General features: G+C 44.3%; 1 protein-coding gene across 1 annotated transcript in view; it reads left to right on the top strand.

The window, feature by feature from the left end:
- Nucleotides 1-14192, top strand: part of PRIMA1 (proline rich membrane anchor 1) — a 58023-nt gene extending 43831 nt beyond the window's left edge. The window contains 1 exon segment of the mRNA XM_089664485.1: nt 8048-14192. Coding sequence (XP_089520611.1) covers nt 8048-8117 — 70 coding nt within the window. The 3' untranslated portion in view covers nt 8118-14192.
- Nucleotides 14193-25464: the final 11272 nt, after the last annotated feature.

Consider the following 25464-nt stretch of genomic DNA (forward strand, 5'->3'; position numbering starts at 1 on the left):
CATATCCCCCTTATGTATTATACATGGAGATCATATCCCCCCCATTATGTATTATACATGGAGATCATATCCGCCCTTATGTATTATACATGGAGATCATATCCCCCCCTTATATATTATACATGGAGATCATATCCCCCCCTTATGTATTATACATGGAGATCATATCCCCCCTTATGTATTATACATGGTGATCATATCCCCCCCTTATGTATTATACATGGAGATCATATCCCCCCTTATGTATTATACATGGTGATCATATCCCCCCTTATGTATTATACATGGAGATCATATCCCCCTTATGTATTATACATGGAGATTATATCCCCCCTTATGTATTATACATGGAGATCATATCCCCCTTATGTATTATACATGGAGATCATATCCCCCTTATGTATTATACATGGAGATCATATCCCCCTTATGTATTATACATGGAGATCATATCCCCCCCTTATGTATTATACATGGAGATCATATCCCCCCTCATGTATTATACATGGAGATCATATCCCCCCTTATGTATTATACATGGAGATCATATCCGCCCTTATGTATTATACATGGAGATCATATCCCCCCCTTATATATTATACATGGAGATCATATCCCCCCCTTATGTATTATACATGGAGATCATATCCCCCCTTATGTATTATACATGGTGATCATATCCCCCCCTTATGTATTATACATGGAGATCATATCCCCCTTATGTATTATACATGGAGATCATATCCCCCCTTATGAGCTCTTCCATGCCTCTTACCTGTTTGGTTGCCCTTCTCTGTACAGTTGAGGTGGGGAAGGTTTCTACAAGCAATGCTTGGCTGCTTGGATGGACAGGTGGTTGGAGACAAGGATTCTGTGAAAGTGATGAGGTTGTGGTCAGAGAGAGGAAAGGGGGTGTTGGTGAGGTTGCCAGGACTGCAGAGATGGGAGAATACAAGGTCAAGGGTGTTACCATTGGAGTGAGTGGAAGTGGCCATTGCGTTAGGTCAAAAGATGAGGTGAAGTTGAGAAGCTGAGCAGTAGCTGGGCTGTTAACATTAACAGGGATGGTAAAGTCACCAAGAATGATGGGGGGTGTTTCAGAGGAGAGAAGGTAGGGTAGCCAGGCAGTAAAGTGTGATACTGGCCCGCAGGTTTCGGACCTGTGTTGGAGATGCGGCACTGACCAGGTTACGATACTGCATATTTTCTGGGCCTGTCCTAAACTCAAACCCTTTTGGCAAATGGTGACTGGTACCATTAAGGATCTGACGAGTGTTGATGTGGCTTGTGACCCAGCAGCTTGCTGCACCTTGTAGATGGCCCCATTAAAAAATATAAGGCCTCTCTGACGATTCGATTGTTAACGCAGCCAAGGCTTGTATTCCCCTGTGTTGGACATCTGTACACCCACCTACGAGGTCCCTTTGGTTTTCTAAAGTTAATGAGCTGCGAGATATGGAGGACCTTACAGCCTCTCTGTATGACCGAGGGGAAGTCTTTGAAGACACTTGGAGACCATGGCAATATTTTGTCTATACTGATTCTCATCTTCAGGTGCCCTCTGAGCCGGATCGAAGGGCTTGGATGTCTGGCTTGTCTTTGGTTTGGTTGCTGGTCTGGTCCCCAGGATGGGAGGGCTGATTCGCTCTCCTCTTCTACCTTTTCTGCCTTATTTTGTTGGTCCTTTCTTGTTTGGTCCTTTCTTGTTCATCCTTCTCTCCATTTACCCCTTTCTTTCTGGTTTTCTTCCTCAGCTTCATCCGCCCTTTTTGTTTTTGCCCCTTTCCTCTTCCCTCTGTGCCCTGTTCTTTCCCTCTTTCTTCGTGATTCCCCCATGTAACCATAGTTTTTTTGTGGTTGTTCTCCCAATTGACGGGGAATTCCCTGCTGAAATAATTTTCCCAGTTGGTTGCCCTGAGATCCCTTTTGGGTTCTCTATTGCACATGTCTGAGATCTTTGGATTGGCCGGTTGTCCATGTGGCTCGTGTTGTTGGTACCTGTATTTGGACTATTGACATACCAGCCGGTCGGGGCCACACAGTACCATGCACATGATTTTATTTTGTTTGTGCCTATCTCAGTTTTTACCATGCTGCTGTTTGTTTACTTGATTATTGGTTATGTTTGACCCATATACTGCCATTTTCTATGTAACTTTCTCTGTACTTCATATTGTACGTTTTTTGGCTACTCTGCAAAAAATGTATAAATAAAGGAATTACAAAATAAAGTGTGATACTGGTCCAGGAGGCCGATAAATCACTGCAATCCTCAGAGAAATTGGAGAAAACAGACAAATACTGTGCATCTCAAAAGAAGGGAGGAATAGAGAGGGAAGGGTTTGGAAGGTGCTCTGTGGGGATAGAAGGAATCCAACTCCACCTCCTTTCCATCCACTAGGCAGTGGTGTATTTAAGTTTTGTGCTGCCCTAGGCAACACAAAAATTGATGCCCCCCCGCAGAAAGAGCCTGACATTGACCAAGAGCACCCCTGCCCTCCACCCGATCCTTCCGCTACCACTGACCCCCATACACCAGCCACTATTCCCCATGGCGAGAGAGAGAGACACTCACCTTCACAGCTCCGGACATCCCCAGGAACGAGTCGGGCTCTGCATACACCATCATGAAACCCACAGCATCTCTTGGAACCCACCAGGTCCCCAAGCTGCGTGTGTCCCTTCTTCCTTCCCTTCTTCCAAGGAGCAGTGCTGCCCCCCTAAAAAATGCTGCCCTAGGCAAATGCCTTGTTTGCCTTGTTGTAAATACACCCCTGCCACTAGGTCTGGGTGAGTCCAGTGGAGGCCACCATGGGAGAGGGCAGCAGGAGAAGCCGAGTCAGAATCTTGAAGCCAAGTTTCAGTTATGGCAAGCATGTTAAAGCAACGGGAGGGCAAATGAAATTGGGGGCTGTTTTTTTTTTTGGAGCAGGGGGGATAGAAATTAAACTAAGTAGATTGAGGCTGTTGCCAGAGGAGGAAGGGGGCCAGATGTAGGGTTTGCTATTAGAAAATGGCGGGTCGGGATTGGGGGACATGTACCTAGAGATTAGGAGGAGGAGGAGGGTGAGGAAAGTAAGATGGGAGCGGGATGTACTGTATATGAGTGCACATAATCACTGTGTTTGTGTCAGCATGCGGGTTCAATATTTGAAAGAGGTGATGGGTGCACAGGGGCGGACTGACAACTCATGGGGCCCCCGGGCAATAGGGGACCATGGGGCCCCTGTGTCCTTGCCCACACTCAAACCACACCCAAAAAAGCCTATGAAAAAGGTACCAAGGACATCTCATGGGGCCCCCTTCTGACCCTGGGCCCTCGGGCAGTGCCCGAGTTCCCAAATGGTCAGTCCACCCCTGTGGGTGCAGTAACCCCTGGTTCACAGCTCTGCATTCCTGCGGTCCGCATTCATTTGAATGGACTCCCGTGCCCCTGAACACGCAGGGAAGAAGTCCCTTAACTTCTTCAGAAAACTCAGCCCACAGAGGAACCTCGGTTCCCAGTACGGTTGCGATTTCCAGTGCGGGCGGCGTGGCATTAGAATTAATGGACCCCCCCCCTACGGGTCCGCAGCGGCAGCACCCGCACATATGTGAACCAAGCCTAAAAGGGAGCGGGTAGGAGTGAGGGTGGTATGTAGGAGCCGTGGGGTGGAGACGAGGGGTAAAGTAAGGACAATTTGAGCGCAGAGAACACTAGCGTGAGAAGGAAGAGTAGAAGCAGCATATTAGTGGGAATCAGACGTCATAGCAAAGGAAAAATCAAATGTTGATTTGTTTGCCGTCCTTCCAGAGTGGAGCCGAGTTCTTGTATCTTCATGCAGCTTTCGTTAACCCTTCGCCCTCCGGAGGATTTCCCCTCCTTCCTGACCAGGACATTGTTTGCGTTATGGCGCTGCGTTTCTTAGAACTAGCAATTGCGCGGTCATGCAACGCTGCACCCAAATGAAATTTATGTCCTTTTCTTCCCAGAAATAGAGCTTTCTATCTGTGGTATTTGATCACCTGTGCGTTTATTTTTTTCGCTATAAACAAAAAAAGATTGTCAATTTGGAGAAAAAAAACAATATTTTTGACTTTTTGCTACTAAACGTGTCCAATAACAAAAATATAAAAAATCGAATTTCATTATAAATTTAGGCCAAAAATGTATTCTGCTCCGTGTCTTCGCTAAAAAAATCCCAGTACTTGTAAATTAATTGGTTTACATGAAAATTATAGCGTTTACAAATGGTGGTATAGATACTGGAATCTTTGTTTTTTATTTTTTACTAGTAATGGCGACAAATAGCGACTTATAGTGGGACTGCGGCGGGCATTCTGTCACTGGGGGGGGGACTGACTTGGTGTCACTGACATCCCCAGTGACACTAATACAGTGATCAGTGCTAATAAAAACCAATGACACTGTACTAATGACACTGGGCAGGAAGGGGTTAATGTGAGGGGCGATCAAAGGGTTAACTGTGTGTGTTTTACTATGAGGCTGTGGCTGTGCTTTCCACTGTAAGCACACTACTATGCAGAGCCATACAAAGCAGTGTGCAGGAGCTGACAGGGGAGAGAACTGTATTGTTTACATACAGTTCTCTCCCCTGCCGGTAATACTTGGCGATCACCAGGTGCCGGCGAGTAATCACCGGCGGGATCCGGTGATTGACAGCCGAGGCCGGGAATGGCGCGCAACCCCTACCTGGAAATGCTAAATTACGTATATATATATATCTATATATATATAGATATATATGTGATTTTGCGCACACCTTCAGCCCTGTAGCAGTATTTCTGCTATAGGGCGGCGAGAAAGCGGTTAGACTGTGGCGGTAACACTCTATTTATAAGCATGACAGGTCCTCTTGGGAACCCAGAAGCTGCCTAAACACTTCTAGTCACTAAAGTTATTGCACCTCGGTGAATCTCTAGTATGCAAACCATTGCTCCCACTATGGGAATATAGATACCCAACTGAACAGGGGCAAAGTTTCTCTTACATTTGCAGGAAAATACATTGTTTGTCTTCAGTTCTTCCTGCATCCAACTGTAGGCCTCCTAAATGATATGACCTCCTGGTTATCTCACTGCAGAGCCCCCCCCCCCCCCCCCACATGGCTGAATCAGGCACAATTGTGTGTTGGAAGCCTCAGATTCCTCCCGTAGTGATATAATTGCGAAGAACAGCAGCTGAACAGAATTGATTGTTTACTGCCACTACACTGCGCTAATTGCTGCCTCTCGCTGCGGGAGGCGTTTAAGAGCCGGCTGATTATCAAATCAGCCCATTAGTAGGAGCGGATGCTGTCATGTCACAGGTCAGAGCGGAAACTTTCTGTCTTTTCTTACTGGCAGTTATGGAATGATATTCTCATTTACATTGCAGGTCTTTTGTTTTCTACTTTTATTTGCCCTTTCTTACCTCCTCCCTTCTTTCCTTCCTTCCTCTTCTCTTCCTAGCATCCTTCCTTCCTTCTTTCCTTCCTCCCTCCCTTCCTTCATGTTTCCCTTCCTTCCTCCCTACTTTTCTTCCTCCCTTCTTTCCTCTTCTCTTCCTAACTTCCTTCCTTCCTTCTCCCCTTCCTTCCTTTTTTCTTCCTCCATCCTCTTTTCCTTTTACCTTCTCTTCTCTTCCTCCCTCCCTTCCTTCCTTCCTTCCTTCTTAACCTCCTTCCCTTCCTTCCTTCCTTCCTTCCTTCCTTCCTTCCTTCCTTCCTTCCTTCCTTCCTTCCTTCCTTCCTTCCTTCCTTCCCTTCCTTCCTTCCTTCCTTCATCCCTCTTTTCCTTTGACCTTTCTTTCTTTCTTTCTTTCTTTCTTTCTTTTTCTCTCTCTCTCTCTTTCTTTCTTTCTTTCTTTCTTTCTTTCTTTCTTTCTTCTTCACTCTTTTCCTTTGATCATCCCTCCTTCATTCCTTTCCTCCATCCTGCTTTTCCTTTGATATTTCTGATTCTCCTTACTCCCTTCCTTCATGTTTCCCTTTCTTTCTACCTCCTTTCCTTCCTCCCTACTTTTCTTCCTCTCTTCCTTCCTCTTCCTAACTTCCTTCCTTCCCTCTTTCCTTTCATTTTCCTTCCTCTTTTCCTTTGACCATCTCTTCTCTTTCTGCCTTCCTTCCTTCCTTCCTAACTTCCTTCCTTCCTTCCTAACTTCCTTCCTTCTCCCTTCCTCCATCCCTCTTTTCCTTTGACCATCCTTTCTCTTCTCTTTCTTTCTCTTCCCAACGTCCTTCTTTCCTTCTTCCCTTCCTGACTTCCTTCTGTCTTCCCTCTTTTCCTTTGATCATCCTTCCTTCCCTTCCCTTCCTCCATCCCTCTTGTCCTTTGATCCAGCCTTCCTTTCCATTCTCTCCTCTTCTCTTCCTTGTTTCTTTTCTTCTTTCTTATTCTCCTTCCTCCCTTCCTTCTGCCCTTTCACCGTCCCCTCCTCCCCTCCCTTCTTTCTGTCCTTACTTCCATGCTTCCTTCCTTTTGTAGGCAGTCCTAACATGACCCTACCATCTTCTGTATCCTTTCCCTTCCCTTTCCTTCCCTTGGTATTATGATTGTGCCCTCTTCTGTATTGCAAACATTAAAGGGAATCTGCCCATCTTAGAGGGCAATGATGCTCCGAGATGGGAGCAGGTGGGAGGAGGCACTTAAAGGGTTAGTTCACCTTTCCCAAAAGACTGCCTACGTAGGTAAGTGGTGCCAGTAAATGAAAGCCAGCTGTGTCACTTTGATTAAATTTGCATAATGCCCCTACTGTAGGTATAGGCCATTACCAGTGTACCACCTGAAGCCTGCCTGGAAAACTCTGAAAGATGGCATCTGCCCATCCTGCCCTGTTGCTAGGACATTGCTAAGGGGATCCCTCCTGTTACTGCTCACACCCACTATTTCAGGGGTGAGCTCTCTCTGATTCAAATCGCAGTGTATGCCCAGTTTGCTGTCTCCTCCGTCATAGCAGTGCTGAGCTCAGAGCTACTCTGACAGGGAAGAGGGAGCATGCATGGGAACTGTCCTAGCAACAAGGTAAAATGGGGTGACACCATCTCTAGGAGTTTTTTGGCCAGGCTCTGGGAGGTACATAAATGGCCTACAACTACAGCGGGGTCAGTATTCAACTTTAATAAAAGCGGCACAGTTGGTTTTCATCTACAGGTGCCCCTTACCTGCATGCAAGGTTTTTTTTCGGTTTTGTTTTTTGAAAAAAAAGAACAAACCCTTTAAAGAATTCCAGATGGAACATTTCTGTTGGGCTGGAGTCCCCCATAGATTGGTCTGGGTAGGCGATGGAACCCCATAAGTCACTGCCATAAAGGAGGAATAAGGTGAAAGATATTAAGCCAGACTCCAGCTGGTGGTTTTAGGTGGCACAGTTATCCCCTAATGGTGTAGAAGGTTCTGCATGTCTTTCAGGGCTTCTATGGCTGGCTTGAAGTTTCCAGATTGGGTACTTTCTAGGCCAAGATATGCATAGCTGATGGATTCATAGCTGTAGGCCTTTTTCTGTCTCCAACAGGAATAAACCTGCAAAAGAGCCTGGCAGTGCAATATGGGCATTACCTATCAACCCAAAGAAAACAAACTTCATGGTGTTCCAAAGAAAGAATGTAAAATGATCAAGAGTGCAGTTGTTTCCTATAAAGGAAGAACTCTTTGATTTGCTTTGTGCCCTGTCCTTGAAACACCATAAATTTAGTTTTTTGGGCTGAAGGGTAGTGCCCGTGTCACAATGAATTTCTCCAGCACTTCCAGGCTGTCTCATAGACCTCTTCCAGGTGGTGACAGAAACTGAAGGTCACCCACATACTCTCTCTTTCTATTTCCCACCCTCCTTTCCATTTTCTATTTAATTCCTCTCCTCTTTTTTATCTCTCTCTCCTATCAAAGTGATAAAAGAGGTCACAGCTAAATCATGGTGATGTTATTTTATGATGACCTTAGAAGGGGGACTGGGGATTTCCACCCCTTAAAGCAACTACGTACAAAAATACTAAATTGACTCTTCTTTCTTTATAAGCACGTGACTCTTTATGGTATAAAACTGACAGGTTTATCTCTTTGGTTCTTGCAGGAAACCACTCCACAAGGAAGAAAACGGTACCACCCGAGCTGAATATGCAATGACCCTTGAAACAGCCTAAATCCAAGGTACCGGTGTCATGGTCAAGCAGCCCCCACAGACACTTCGAGGTAGAAGAGCCATTGAACTTTTTCTTTGGGGGAAAAGACAAGCCCTGCCCAAAGAAGGCTTGGCATGTAGATGGCATGGGCCTTTGGCTGGAAACTTGGTCATGCACCCGTCATTCTGGAAAGAATACATGTGCAGTTGGGCTGGAGAATTCCCTCTGTTTTTCTGGAAAGGCCAATGAGAGCTCACAATGGCCAGTGGATGAGCCTACGGCCATTAATGACTGCCGCAAAGTACTGTGATGCTGGCAATTTTAGCGAAGGACGTGGACAAGAACGCCCGCATGCGCAGAGTTTTAGTACCCGAGATACAAACCCTTATGTTATTTTCTATGGGACCGCGCCTTTAATGTTCATGAATACCAACAGAATTGCATGCACTTAATACTTTATCAAAGAAAACACAGCAGTGGTATAACTACTATGCAATACCTCTAGGCTGACTGTTATGGAAGCAAGAAGAGAACTACAAGATGTATATCCAAAAGACAAAGTTGCCAAATAAAAAAAAAGAAAAGAAACAAAGTCTACTTGGTTCACAGAATATAACCCATGCTTTCTTCTGCATGGCCAAAACCGTAACCATTATTGGAGACCATGCCAAAGGGCATTTACATTAGCGTCCTGGGCCACATGAGATCTTGTTCACCTCAAAGCAAGAACGCAGCACCAAAGAGGCAATAAGATCTTTAGACAAAGTGAGTGTTAATGGTGACTTAATGCCAAATTTACACTGAGCCAGGGCCACTGTTAGGGTTCCAAAAGGTCACCCCCATAGAGAGTGAAAAGTTGCATATTGCCACAGTGAATAGTGTTCATGTCTGTTTTCATCATCTATTCTCTTTCTCTCTGTTCCCTGTCCTCCTTCCTCTGCCACAGTCTATGTTGCTTTAGGAACTTCTTACCCTAGGTTGAAGGTATTACCCAACAGCTTCTAGTAAACTAGGCCAAAAGGAACCAAAAAGCTTCCACTGAAACAGTGTGTTTCTCATTCACTTATCCCAAAAACGGACTAATCCTCATTATAGGATAATGGGTGAGGCCATGAAAATATTTTCTTTATTACCTTGGCTAACTATATATTCAGAACATCTAGGGTATAGCACACATACAGCCTAATATAGGGTCCTTTCTTCTATACTATGCACTTGTTGGTCATCAGTGCAGCACATGGACATAATTACTTCCCCAAGTAGAAAGACAACCTTCCTGCCTGCTGTAAGGTCTATGGTACCAGGCAGGAAATATCTAATACAAGTTCTGACCAACAATAGAGTTAAAACAGATTCTGCTTTTGAAGCTATTCTACCCTAGACACAGTCCACCTAGGAAGCAGATGCAGGTTGGAGACTCAGGGCATGTGGATGAAGACCTAAGTCCAGTAGTAGATGCAGGTCTGAAACCGAGGCACTTGACTAAAGACTTATGTTTAGTATTAGATGCAGGTCTGAGACCTGGTGCACTTGGTTGTAGACCTAGGTCCAGTAGAAAATACAGGTCTGAGACCCGGTGCACTTGGTTGTAGAGAAAAAACAACCCCTCCTGCGCTCTATGACCCAGAACAAGGGTGTATAGATGGACCCAGAACTTGAAGAAGTTCACCACCAAAGCATCAAAGGTTGTGCGGCTCTAAACAAGGCTGGGGATGCCCGACCTTCGCTTTGCACTTGGTTATAGACCTAGGTGCAGTAGAAGATGCAGGTCTGAGACCTGGTGCACTTGACTGTAGACCTAGGTACAGTAGTAGATGCAGGTTGGAGACCTACGGCACATGACTGAAGACCTAAGTACAGTATTAGATGCAGGAATGAGACCTGGGTCATTTGGCTATAGACATAGGTCTAGTAGCAGATGCAGGTTTAAAACCCCGGCACTTGGCTAAAGACCTATGTCCAATAATAGCGGCAGGTCTGAGACTTAGGTCCAGTGCCCCAGGTGTCAAGGTCTGACAATGCCCATGCTTTACATGCTGCATGTCACATTCATGGGATGGTTGGTACGGTGTGTCATGTTCCCTGGCAAGATCTAATATCTCAATGAGGAGATGGGTTCAGATATTGCTTTCTGTATCACTGTTAAAGGATGTCTCTGCATTAAACCCTACTTTCCCATGGTATTCTACATGCAATATCCAGAATTACAAATTGTTATTATTTGTAAATATCCTTCTTTTTTTCCATATGGTGAGACATAGACCATGCTGTGGCTGCTTTAAATATAATCTTTATTTTTTACATTTATGCAAAATTGTGCTTAACCTTGCAGGAGAAAGCAACTGGTTCACTTTCACGCCAAGCCCACCAGCAATACCTTCACACCCCATCACCACTCGTCTGCCTCGTACTACTGGGTATAGGGATCATGTGACTCGCTTCCAATCCTCCCATTATTATAGAGACCAAAAAAATGACCACTGTTAGCTTCAATATTTAGGTCAGTAGTGAAAGGAAGCCTCTCAGGATAGATTTATAGGAGATAACATTGCTAGGTTACACGCGCAAAAGTTGTCATCCTTATCCTGCCCTTATATTTGTGTTACTAACTCAGAAGACACATATGCATTTGAGTTGCCAGACATCTGTGGAAATCGGTGAATCAGTGGAAAATCAATCTGTAGTTTATTGAGTCCACAATAAAAACTTACTCCAAATTGATAATGAGAGAAATCTAGAGTTTTCTTTTACAGAAAAATTTTAGCAAAATGTTGTCATTTCGGTAAAATAGGTAGAAGTCAAGGGCGAAGGTGGAATTGGGCTGGTTGTTGGTGGTGATAAAGGGTTTTGTGAGCTTTAATGGCTCCCAAGGGTTTATGAAACTCCGTTAAGCCACTCTGGACCTGTTCTTGGACCACAAAACGACCACCATTAGCTTTAATATTTAGGTCAGCAGTGAAAGGAAGCCTCTCCGGATAGATTTATAGGAGATAACATTGCTAGGTTACACGCGCAAAAGTTGTCATCCTTATCCTGCCCTTATATTTGGGTTACTAACTCAGAAGACACATATGCATTTGAGTTGCCAGACATCGGTGGAAATCGGTGAATCAGTGGAAAATCAATCTGTAGTTTATTGAGTCCACAATAAAAACTTACTCCAAATTGATAATGAGAGAAATCTAGAGTTTTCTTTTACAGAAAAATTTTGGCAAAATGTAATTTTGGTAAAATAGGTAGAAGTCAAGGTAGAAGGTGGAATTGGGCTGGTTGTTGGTGGTAATAAAGGGTGTTGTGAGCTTTAATGGCTCCCAAGGGTTTATGAAACTCCATTAAGCCACTCTGGACCTGTTCTTGGACCACAAAACGACCACCATTAGCTTTAACATTTAGGTCAATAGTGAAAGGAAGCCTCTCAGGATAGATTTATAGGAGATAACATTGCTAGGTTACATGCGAAAAAGTTGTCATCCTTATCCTGCCCTTACTTATATTTGTGTCACTGACTCAGAAGACACACATGCATTTGAGTTGCCAGATATCGGTGGTAATTGGTGAATCGGTGGAAAATCAATCTGTAGTTTATTGAGTCCACAATAAAAACTTACTCCAAATTGATAATGAGAGAAATCTAGAGTTTTCTTTTACAGAAAAATTTTGGCAAAATGTTGTCACTTTGGTAAAATAGGTAGAAGTCAAGGGCGAAGGTGGAATTAGGCTGGTTGTTGGTGGTGATAAGGGGTGTTGTGAGCTTTAATGGCTCCCAAGGGTTTATGAAACTCCGTTAAGCCACTCTGGACCTGTTCTTGGACCACAAAACGACCACCATTAGCTTTAATATTTAGGTCAATAGTGAAAGGAAGTCTCTCAGGATAGATTTATAGGAGATAACATTGCTAGGTTACATGCGAAAAAGTTGTCATCCTTATCCTGCCCTTACTTATATTTGTGTCACGAACTCAGAAGACACACATGCATTTGAGTTGCCAGATATCGGTGGTAATCGGTGAATCAGTGGAAATTCAATCTGCAGTTTGAGTCCACAATAAAAACTTACTCCTAATTGATAATGAAAGAAATCTAGAGTATTCTTTTAAAAGAACATTTTGGCAAAATTTTGTTATTTTGGTAAAATACATAGAAGTCAAGGGAGAAGGTGGAATTAGGCTGGTTGTTGGTGGTGATAAAGGGTTTTGTGAGCTTTAATCGCTCCCAAGGGTTTATGAAACTCCGTTAAGCCACTCTGGACCTGTTCTTGGACCACAAAACGACCACCATTAGCTTTAATATTTAAGTCAATAGTGAAAGGAAGACACACATGCATTTGAGTTGTCAGACACGTCAAGCGAATTAGTGGAAAGTAAATCTGTAGTTTATTGAGTCCAAAATAAAAACTCCTAAATGAAAATGAGAGAAATCTAGAGTTTTCTTTTACAGAAAAATTTTAGCAAAATGTTGTCATTTCGGTAAAATAGGTAGAAGTCAAGGGCGAAGGTGGAATTAGGCTGGTTGTTGGTGGTAATAAAGGGTGTTGTGAGCTTTAATGGCTCCCAAGGGTTTTTGAAACTCCATTAAGCCACTCTGGACCTGTTCTTGGACCACAAAACGACCACCATTAGCTTTAATATTTAGGTCAATAGTGAAAGGAAGCCTCTCAGGATAGATTTATAGGAGATAACATTGCTAGGTTACATGCGCAAAAGTTGTCATCCTTATCCTGCCCTTACTTATATTTGTGTCACAAACTCAGAAGACACACATGCATTTGAGTTGCCAGACACGTCAAGTGAATCGGTGGAAAATCAATCTGTAGTATATTGAGTCCACAATAAAAACTTACTCCTAAATGATAATGAGAGAAATCTAGAGTTTTCTTTTACAAGAAAAGTTTGGCAAAATTTTGTCTTTTTGGTAAAATACACAGAAGTCAAGGGAGAAGGTGGAATTGGGATGGTTGTTAGCGGGTAATAAAGGGCACTGTGAGCTTTAATGGCTCTCAAGGGTTTTGGAAATTCCATTAAACCACTCTCTGGACTTTGTCAACATTTTGTCATTTTGGTAAAATGCATAGAGGTCAAGAGAGAAGGTGAGAAGGTTGTTGCTGGTATTCAAAGGGTGTCATGAGCTGGCTCTCAAGGGTTTTGGAAGCTCAATTAAACCACCCTAGACCTGTTCTCAGATTAAAAAACAGCACCCATTAGCTTTAATATTTAGGTCAACAGTGAAAGGACCCTTGCCTGAAAATGTTGTCAGCAAAACCAATTTCAACAAAGTCACTCTTCTCATCTGTACTCGCAAAGGAGAATGAGGATTGTAGACAACACGCAGCAAGTGAAGGTCAGACTGAAGAAGGACAACCTCAAGTCCACAAGTTCTCAGTGGCCCTGGACGCAGCTGTAAATGCCTGTAATTCAAAGCCCTGGTAATACTGAATCTAAGTTCATGGTGTGAAAACCACATTACCCATAGCAAACAATGTGAAGGAAAAATGATTTTCCCAAACAATCTCTAAAAAGGGTTTGACTCCCGATTGGCTGGTGTAATTTGATAGTTCTTCCTGCAGAAACAATGATAACTGGGGTCAAAGGATTCTAATTTCGCATCACCAAGTTAAAGAGAAGCTGATAGCAGGAGGTATAATGTCACAGCCAAGGCTCCCCTCCAGCCATGGACGATGCCATTGCCCGACCCTTGGAGGAAGTGTGAGTTTGGGGCAGATTATGTACCTTGACACGACCCCGAACTAGCATCAGTCAGTGCTGGATGAGAGCCTCAGATGTTGCACACAACAGCCAACCAGACAGGGTCCATTTAAATGAATGATTAAAGGACCAGCAAACTGAAAGGACCATTAACTCATTGAAGGCTGCCTGCATGTCCTTCAATAGGAATACTGGCCAGGGAATCAGTTTCATGTAGGAAATCCAGGCCTCCAGGGATACAAAATTGACTTTTTTTTTTTCATTTCTGGCAACATACTGAGACTGTAAATCAAAAAGGTTAAAACGTGTGTTCACTAAAATCCCATATACATTTTAAAACTGAACTTTGGGCTAAAGAAATATTGCCTAAATATAAGAGCCATTTGTATTCTTACTTGAGTCATGGTGTTCTTTAAGTATTTCTTCCAAATATTCAGTAATTTAGCATGGAATAAGCCTGTCCCTTTGTCTCTGTATAGGAGCTTCCTGTAAAAAAAGACCACTTACTGCTGCTCTCTCTCCTTGTGCAGGACGACTGGTCTTGTCTCCGCCCCCTAATGTAGTTTTCTGTAGTGGGTGGAGCTTGCTGGGCCCCTCCTACAGCTCTGCTCTCTCTGCTTGTGCAGGATGACTGGTCTTGTCTCCGCCCCTCCTGTAGTTTTCTGTAGTGGGTGGAGCTTGCTGGGCCCCTCCTTCATCTCTGCTCTCTCTGCTTGTGCAGGATGACTGGTCTTGTCTCCGCCCCCTCCTGTAGTTTTTTGTAATGGGTGGAGCCTGCTGGGCCCCTCCTTCAGCTCTGCTCTCTCTGCTTGTGCAGGATGACTGGTCTTGTCTCCGCCCCCTCCTGCAGTTTTCTGTAGTGGGTGGAGCCTGCTGGGCCCATCCTTCAGCTCTGCTCTCTCTGCTTGTGCAGGATGACTGGTCTTGTCTCCGCCCCCTCCTGTAGTTTTCTGTAGTGGGTGGAGCCTGCTGGGCCCCTCCTTCAGCTCTGTTATCACCTTGTGCAGCGTGACTGGCCTTGCAGAGCTGCAGCAGATTCCGAGTGCTCCAGTTTTCGTAAATCTCCGCTACAATGTAACCTTGGTGTAAGTTCAGAAGAAGAACAACTAGCTCCATGAAATCAAATAAATGCACATGGATCTGTGCATAGCTGCTCCCCCCACTCAACATAGTGGGTAGGCCCATTGGTGTATTTAGGTTTTGTGCTGCCCTAGGCAACACAACAATCATCTGCCCCTACGGACACCGACCAACCCCAAACCCCCCTTGCCGTCTCGTGAAAAACGCCTGATATTGACCAACAACACCCCTGCCCCCCAACTGGGAGAGCCTTCCACTACCCCGGCCATAGAGAGAAAGACACTCATCTTCATCTCCGGACATCCCCGGGAATGAGAGTCAGGCTCTACATACACCATTAAGCAGCCCGCAGCCGCTCTTGGATCCCACTTGGTTCTCATGGAGCACGTGTCCCTTCTGTCATCCCTTCTTCTGGGGGAAGGTGTTGCCCCTGAAAAAATGCCGCCCTAGGTAAGTGCCTTGTTTGCCTTGTGCTAAACAAGCCCCTGGGTAGGCCCAGGGCATAGGCAGAACAGGCAGCCGCCTTGGGCGCATCGTCAGAAAGGACCTTCAACCTATGCTGCTCAAGTGGGAGGAAGGGGGGGGCTTTTTTGCCTTGAGTGTTAAAGGGCCATGTCCCATAGATACGAGATGCCAACTAAGTCACAGACAAAGGTTTTGGACATAAGCTAAACTACATATGAGCAACAATCCCAACTTTGGAAGCCAAGACAGAAGTGCCATTGAGTGATATCTAGAAGCCTACACTAGAAGCCATCCAAACATTTTGTTTAGATCAGAGTTCCTCCTTAAAGTGTAAAGCACCCTTCTGTAAGATGGAGCAGCAAATAATTAGCCTGTAAGGGGCATTTATTACCGGTCTTGTTCTGTTATGCTGGTCTGTGTTGCTGGATGCAGTGGGGGGAGGTGCTGACTCCTCTACAGTCATCTAAGGAATGTTCAAAGGCACAGCATTCCATGTATCTGCTGTATTTCCCCCACATCAGCAATCAGAATGAGATCATTTACCATCTGACATCATCATTTTAACCTTTAATAAGAGGAAAAAGACTAACATCCTGCAAGGTCAACTGCTCACAAAATCCAACACTTGGTCTACTAAGATAGATATACAAACATGAAAGGAGAAGAGATATAACAAATATATAAAATGTTCCAAAGGCCAAATACATACTATTGTAAAGTAAAAAGAAACAACTACATGGCAAAAACAATAGTTTGTGGACTCCTGACCATCACATCTATACAAATTGGACATCCTGTCCCAAAACCATGGCCATGAATATGCAGTTGCCCCCTTTGAGGATATAACATCCTCCACTCTTCTGGGAAGACTTTACACAAGATTGTGGAACTGTGTGCCCATTTGTGAGGTCAGGTTCTGATGTTGGATGAAAAGACTTGGCTCACATGTTGGGCCCCATGTTGAGCACATATAAAAAAAACCTGGGTCGTAGTCGGCATTCAAATTCATCCCAAAGGTGTTCAGTAGGGTTGAGGTCAAGACTGTGAAGGACTCGTAAGTTCCTCCACACTTTATGAAGCTGGTTTCATCAAAGTAACGTAACAGTTAATTTTTTTAAGTAATCAATGTGTCACGGTGTAATCCACATTCGTGAGGAGCACTTGTTATATACTAAATGGCCAAAAATCTATGGACACCTGACCATCACTCCTATATAAGCAGGTTGGTCATCCCATTCTAAAACCATGGCCATTTTATGGAGTTGCCCCCTCCCCTGTGGCCATTAATATGGAGTTGCCCACCTCTCCTATGACCACTAATGTAGAGTTGCCCACATCTTCCCTATGACCAATAATATGGAGTTGCCCCTCTACCCCCTTCCCTATGACCATCAGTTGGAGTTGGCCGTCTCCCCTATGACCATTAATAAGGAGTACCCCCCTAACCCCAAGGCCATTAATATGGAGTTGCCCCCGTACCCCCATGGCCATTAATATGGAGTTACCCCCTACCCCCATGGCCATTAATATGGAGTTGCCCCTGTACCCCCATGGCCATTAATATGGAATTGCTACCCCTTCCCTATGACCATCAGTTGGAGTTGGCCCCCTCCCCTATGACCATTAATAAGGAGTACCCCCCTAACCCCATGGCCATTAATATGGAGTTGCCCCCGTACCCCATGGCCATTAATATGGAGTTGCCCCCTACCCCCATGGCCATTAATATGGAGTTGCCCCCGTACCCCCATGGCCATTAATATGGAATTGCCCCCCTTCCCTATGACCATCAGTTGGAGTTGGCCCCCTCCCCTATGACCATTAATATGGAGTTGCCCCCCTTATCCCCAAGGCCATTAATATGGAGTTGCCCCCATATCCCCATGGTCATTAATATGGAGTTGCCCCCATATCCCCATGGCCATTAATATGGAGTTGCCCCCTTCCCTATGTCCATCAATTGGAGTTAGCCCCCTCCCCATGACCATTAATATGGAGTTGCCCCCCTACCCCCAAGGCGATTAATATGGAGTTGCCCCCGTACCCCCATGGTCATTAATATGGAATTGCCCCTGTACCCACATGGCCAATAATATGGAGTTGCCCCCCCTACCCCCACGGCCATTATTATGGATTTGCCCCCACCCCTGTGGCCATCACTGTAGAATTGGCTCCCTCCCCTTCGACCATTAATATGGCATTCCCCCCTCCCCTTATACTAAATAATATATGGCCCTTCTTTTGTGGCTTTGACATCTTCTGGGATGACTTTCCACAAGATTTTGTAAGGTGTCTGGGGGAATTTCAACCCAAGGTGTTCAGTAGTGTTGAGGTCAGGAATCCATGAAGGACACTCGAGTTTCTCCACTCCAAACTGGTTGAAACCATGCCTTTATGGAGCTGGCTTTGTACACAGGGCACAGTCATGCTGGAACAGAAAAGGGTCTTCACCAAACTGTTACCACAAGGTTGGATGAGTACTATTATCTACGATGTTTTTGTATGATGTCGTAGTACCGGAACCCTGTACTGGGAACCCCTTAACTTAATCATTTAGAGGAGTATGCATGCAACTCTGGTTATATAGTAGGTGTGATGGTCAGTAGTCCTCAACATTTTGGCCATATAGAAGGTGTGATGGCCAGGTGTCCTCAACCTTTTGGCCATGTAGTGTATGAGGTTTAAATCTAAAGCCCTTTGCTTTTATCTGACCCTTGGAGCTTTATTCCATCCACTGACCGCAACAGTGGGGTATAGTTCCTGCCCCTAACACCGACAACGGGGCACTATTCCTCCCACTGACACCAATGATGGGGCACTATTCCACTGACACCAATGATGGGGCACTATTCCTCCACTAACAAAAACAATGGAGCACTATTCCTACCACTGACATCAATGACGGGACACTATTCCTCCCATTGACACCAATGATGGGGCACTATTCCCCCCATTGACACCAATGATGGGGCACTATTCCTCCCACTGACGCCGATGATGGAGCACTATTCCTCCCATTGTCACCAATGATGGGGCACTATTCCTCCCACCGACACCGATGATGGGACACTATTCCACCCAATGTCACCAATGATGGGGCACTATTCCTCCCACTGACACCAATGATGGGGCACTATTCCTCCCACCGACACCGATGATGGGACACTATTCCACCCAATGTCACCAATGATGGGGCACTATTCCTCCCACTGACACCAATGATGGGGCACTATTCCTCCCACTGACACCAATGATTGGGCTTTATTCCTCCCACTGACACCAATGATTGGGCACTATTCCTCCCACTGACACCAATGATGGGGCACTATTCCTCCCAATGAAACCAATGATGGGTCACTATTCCTCCCAATGAAACCAACGATGGGACACTATTCCTCCCACTGACACCAACGATGGGGCACTATTCCTCTCATTGACACCAATGATGGGGCACTATTCCTCCCACTGATACCAATGATGGGGCACTATTCCACCCACTGACACCAATGATGGGGCACCATTCCTCCCACTGACACCAATGATAGGGCACTATTCCCCCCACTGATACCAGTGATGGGGCACTATTCCTTCCACTGTCACCAATGATGGGGCACTATTCCACTTACTGACACCAATGATGGGGCACTATTCCTCCCACTGACACCAATGATTGGGCTTTATTCCTCCCACTGACACCAATGATTGGGCACTATTCCTCCCACTGATACCAATGATGGGGCACTATTCCTCCCAATGAAACCAATGATGGGGCACTATTCCTCCCAATGAAACCAATGATGGGGCACTATTCCTCTCATTGACACTAATGATGGGGTACTATTCCTCCCACTGACACCAATGATGGGGCACTATTCCTCCCACTGATACCAATGATGGGGCACTATTCCACCCACTGACACCAATGTTGGGGCACTATTCCTCCCACTGACACCAATGATGGGGCACTATTCCTCCCACTGACACCAATGATAGGGCACTATTCCCCCCACTGATACCAGTGATGGGGCACTATTCCTTCCACTGTCACCAATGATGGGGCACTATTCCACTTACTGACACCAATGATGGAGCACTATTCCTCCCACTGACACCAAAGATGGGACACTATTCCTCCCACTGACACCAATGATGGGGCAGTATTCCACTTACTGACACCAATGATGGGGCACTATTCCTCCCACTGACACCAATGATGGAGTACTGTTCCACCCACTGATACCAATGATGGGGCACTATTCCACCCAGTGTCATCAGTGATGGAGCTCTATTTTTCCCACTGACAACAATGGTGGGATACAGTCTGCCCCCCCCCCCCCTAAAGTCTGAAGCAGAGTAAACTGGCCCTTTGTCTAGAAAGACCCCCTGATCTAGAACAATGACAGAACAAGGTGTGTAATAATATGAGAACGTTTATTTAATGACCAACACTATGAGATGAACAAAAGAATCATGGCCGAATCGAGGCACCGAGTACAGTAGATCCTGAAAACAAGAATTGTAACTATTGAGTGCATCCAAACTGGTTTTCCCATTGAATGACAAGAATACGAATCAATCTAACGAGCGTTTTGAAGGTACTTTATGAATGTGCCACATCTTCTGATGGGTGCCTGGTGGGAAATCCATCATTCGCAGCTCTGTGACAATGCCCCCAAGGCCAAGGGTGATCGTTTAGCTGAGCCAACTTACGGAATCAGGTTTGTCAGGAGAGGTCGATGTTGGTGGGAAGGTCTGCATTTGGTCCTTCTGGACTGGCCGAGATTCGAACCGTCTATGGCCGTCTTTAGACACAAGTCTGTCAAGCATCATCTTGGATCGATCAACTTGGGTACATGCAGCCTGCCCATACATGATTCGAATCTCAGCCAGTCCCTTCTGGACTGGTCGTGATTCGAACCGTCTATGACCGGCTTTAGACACAAGTCTGTCAAGCATCATCTTGTTTCATCTTGGATCGATCAACTTGGGTACATTCAGCCTGACCCTACATGATTCGAATCTCAGCCAGTCCCTTCTGGACTGGCCGAGATTTGAACCGTCTATGGCCGTCTTTAGACACAAGTCTGTCAAGCATCATCTTGGATCGATCAACTTGGATACTTCCAGCTTGCCTATACATGGTTCAAATCTCAGCCAGTCCCTTCTGGATTGGCCAAGATTCGAACCGTCTATGACCAGCTTTAGACACAAGTCTGTCAAGCATCATCTTGGATCAATCAACTTGGGTGCATTCAGCCTGCCCCTACATGATTCGAATCTCAGCCAGTCCCTTCTGGATTGGCCAAGATTCGAACTGTCTATGGCTGGTTTTAGACACAAGTCTGTCAAGCATCATCTTGGTTCATCTTGGATCGATCAACTTGAGTACATGCAGCCTGTCCATACATGGTTTGAATCTCAGCCAGCCCCTTCTGGACAGGCCGAGATTTGAACCATCTATGGCCGTCTTTAGACACAAGTCTGTCAAGCATCATCTTGGATCAATCAACTTGGGTACATCCAGCCTTCCTATACATGGTTCAAATCTCAGCCAGTCCCCTCTGGATTGGCCAAGATTCGAACCGTCTATGACCGGCTTTAGACACAAGTATTTCAAGCATCATCTTGGATCAATCAACTTGGGTACATCCAGGCTGCCCCTACATGATTCGAATCTCAGCTAGTCCCTTCTGGACTGGCTGAGATTCGAACCATCTATGGCCGTCTTTAGACACAAGTCTGTCAAGCATCATCTTGGACCGATCAACTTGGGTACATCCAGCCTGCCCATACATGATTTAATTCATTAGAGTAAATTCTCACCACACCCCCATACCCCCTGGCCTGTGATCCCCCTTGGGGACTGATACTAGTTAGTGCCGATAATTCAGTCTGTGTGTGATATCCAATTCCTAGTGAGTAGCAAGGTGGTAAAATCGACCCATCGCACCGGGGAAGGGACTTGCGGCTTCACCTTGAGAGATTCTCAATTTCCCATCCAGAGAGATTCTCAATTTCCCAGCAAAACATGGAAGAATAAAAAAGTTTGGGATGAATTAGGCATCAGGAACCTTCGTTGGCTCTTGGCCATAAGCATATAATTGGATTCCCTCCTTAGCAGGTTCAACGTGTGCCATGGGAATCCGATTGGATGCTCTGGACCCAAATCAAATGCCCAATCACAAGGGCCAACGTATCTGCTTAGCTGGTGTATAGGCCGTTACTTGGCTTGGCCATCTCAGAATTATGGGTACCACGGCAGCCATTTTATCCATTTGTACAGCGGCATACCGCAAACCCCCCCGATGGAGACAGAAGACGACTCAACAAGACGATATTGGTAATGTGCCGGGAAATGGAAATCCTATATAAATATATTATTATACAATAAGACGTGATAATGGTTGTCAATGAACTGAGAACAGCTACTATGGTTACCAGGAAATCCATTCAATAAACATTTATTGAACGTAAGACATTTGTACCCGACTGTTGTGGGTGTTTTATTGTGAATAACTAGAACCAGTGGGGGGGGGATGACACAGATGGAATTCGTATATATGGGAAATGACTTGCCAAAGGATTTGATTTGTATTTCTGTCCATCCAGTCCTGAGATTTACAAAGCCCTAATAGACAGCACAGCTAGCCCAGTGACTTGACGGCCTGGTCTGCTCTCCACCCCGAGTCTGTAAAGGAGCAGAAACAGACTGGTGAGGTCATCTCTCTGCTCTCCTGTCAGCATGCTCCTTGACGTGCTGCAAAATTCCTATCGGCTCCCAGTCCTTACAATGCCCTGCTTCACTTGCATGGACAGCTCCTTTGAACGCATGATGTAGGTTCACAGCAACAGATTCCAAATGGAAATACCGCACTTAGAATCAACTCCAGACCTTTTACTGGCTTAATTGATGAAGAAATAATGAAGGAGTAGCCCACACCTGGCCATGAAACAGCTTTTGATTCATTTGTCCAATTACTTTTGGTCCCTTGAAAAAGGGGGGATGGCTACTCTTAAGAGCTGTCCGCCCATATCCATTATATAACTACAGCTTGAATATGTTTTGGTAAATACCTGAAAAAAATCTAAAATTCTGCCTATGTCCATATATATATGGACCTAACTGTAAGTACCGTACCTCACAAATGGTCCTTTGGCTGATTGGACACAAATTCCCACAGACACACTCCAACATTTTTTAGGAAACCTTCCCAGAAGAGTAGACTCAGCTCCATAAACACATAGAAGACCAGTTTGGCGTGGAGGAACTTGAGTGTCCTCCACAGAGCCCCGACCTCAACCCTACTGAACACCTTCGGGATGAATTGGAAGGTCGATTGTGAGCCAGGTCTTCTCATTTTACATCAGCACCTGACTTCCCAAATGTTCCTTTGGCTGACTGGGCACAAATTCCCACAGGCACAGTCCATAATTTTGCAGAAAGCTTTCCCAGAAAAGTAGACCCGGTTCTATAAAGACATGGTTTGACCAGTTTTGGTACTGAAGAAGTGGAAGAACTTGAGGGTCCTACAAAAAGCCATGACCTCAACTCTACTGAATACCTTTGGGATGAATTAAAATGCTGATTGTGAGCCAGGTCTTCTCATCCAACATCAGTACCTGACCTCACAAAAGGGTTCAAATTCCCACAGACACCCTCCAAAAGGGCAGAGGCTGTTATAGCCCCAAGAGGGGGACCAACTCTATATTACTGATTGTGGTTATGGAATGGGATGTCAAACAAACTCATATAGGTTATAAACTATATATATATATATATATATATATATATATATATATATATAGACACACGCATTTTTTTTTTACATTTACTTAATGACAAAGGTTTCCCAGAGCACTGTGGCTTATTTATTAAGCACAGGCTCCTCCCTTTTATACCCAATCTCTCTCATTGAAACCTCCCCAAAGGGGCTGGCGAGTGATGGTTGGTGGAGTTACTGTTCATTCACGTGTGTGTTTAAATTTTACCTTAAGCTACTGAGCTCTGTAAACAATAGGCTCTTTACCACAAGAGGTGAGAAGAAACTTAAACATGAAGAAAAAAAAACAAACAAGCCCCACCCACTCAATTGGTATGAAGAAGTATTTAATGATAAAATGTTTCTGTTTTTGATACACAATCTCCTCCAGTTAAGGTTCACATCCTCAGGACCTTTGTGTCGGTATACCCGCTAATGTGATCCACATACACAGGACCAGGGGCGGACTGACAACTCATGGGGCCCCCAAGCAATAGGGGATCATGGAGCCTCTGTGTCCTTGCCCAAACTCAAACCAAACCCAAAAGAGCCTATGAAAGGTACCAGGGGTATCTCATGGGGCCCCCTACTGACCCCGGGCCCTCAGGCAGTGCCCGAATTCCCAAATGGTCAGTCCGTCCCTGTACAGGATCCGACTTTGTACTTTCCTTGTTTTGCACCGGAGCAGGCGACTCTTTGGCCCCATAATGTCTTATCTTTTCCTACATATCCACATGGAAGAAAAATATATTTTAAGTATATTTTTTAAATATTCTTCCCAAATATATTGACATATATTTGAAATACTACAATTTTGGCCGTGTTCGATATATTTCAAAATATATTTCAATAAATATATATAGATATACTGCAATGTTGAAATGCGTTATTATTACCAAATATATGAAAAAATATTTTTAAAAATACATTTTCAATTAAAAAGTATGTCTTTAAAAATACATTTAATCTACATTTTTGGAACACATTTACAAATATATGTAAAAATATAGCATAAAATTACTTTTTTATATGTGAAAAAAAATAGAAGAATATATTTTAAAAAAATGTATTTTAAAAAATATTTTTCATATATCTTGTAATATATATAAAAAAAAAGAATTTCAATGCAATATATATTTATATATATATATATATATATATATATATATAGACATATATTTGAAATACTATATATGTGGCCATATTCAATATATAAAAAAATAAAAAAATAAATAAATATATATATATATATATATATATATATATATATATATATACACACTATATATATATATATATATATATATATTCCATGCAGTATATATATATATATACTGCATGATATATATATATATATATATATCATGCAATATATTATATACATATACACACACATACAGTTGCAAGAAAAAGTATGTGAACCCCTTGGGATTACGTGGAGTTTTGCATGAATTGGGCATAAAATGTGCTCTGAACGTCATCTAAGTCACAACAATAGGAGAACACAGTCTGCTGAACATGATACTACACAAATATTAGATGTTGCCATGGTTTAATTGCACATAACAAATAAACATTCACAGTGCAGGGAGGAAAAAGTATGTGAACCTTTGGACTTAATAACTGGTTGACCCTCCTTTGGCAGCAATAACCTCAACCAAACGTTTCCTGTAGTTGCAGATCAGACCTGCACAACGATCTGGAGTCATTTTGGACCACTCCTCTTCACAAAACTGTTTCAGTGTAGCAATATTCTTGGGATGTCTGGTGTGAATCGCTCTCTTAAGGTCATGCCACAGCATTTCAATGGGGTTGAGGTCAGGACTCTGACTGGGCCACTCCAGAAGGTGTATTCTGTGCTGTTGCAGCCATTGTTTTGTTGAATGACTTGTATGCTTTGGGTCATTGTCCTGTTGCATCACCCATCCTCTGCGGAGCTTCAGTTGGCGGACAGATGGTCATACGTTTTCCTGCAAAATGTCTTGCTAAACTCTGGAATTCATTTTCCCATCAATGACAACAATCCGTCCAGCCCTGAGGCAGCAAAGCAGCCCCAAACCATGATGCTCTCTCCGCCATGTTTCACAGTGGGGATGAGGTTTGATGTTGGTGTGCTGTGCCTTTTTTTCTCCACACATAGTGTTGTGTGTTCTTCCCAAACAACTCAATCTTGGTTTCATCTGTCCACAGTATATTCTGCCAGTAGTGCTGTGGAACATCCAGGTGCTCTTTTGCAAACTTCAAGCATGCTGCAATATTCTTTTTGGACAGCAATGGCTTCCTCCGTGGTGTCCTCCCATGTACTCCATTCTTGTTTCATGTTTTCCTTATTGTAGATGTGTCAACAAAAATGTTAGCATG

This window comes from Staurois parvus, unplaced genomic scaffold (genome assembly GCF_062004578.1).
Source record: "Staurois parvus isolate SC_StPar_1 unplaced genomic scaffold, SC_StPar_1.0 ptg001920l, whole genome shotgun sequence".
Classification (NCBI taxonomy): domain Eukaryota; kingdom Metazoa; phylum Chordata; class Amphibia; order Anura; family Ranidae; genus Staurois; species Staurois parvus.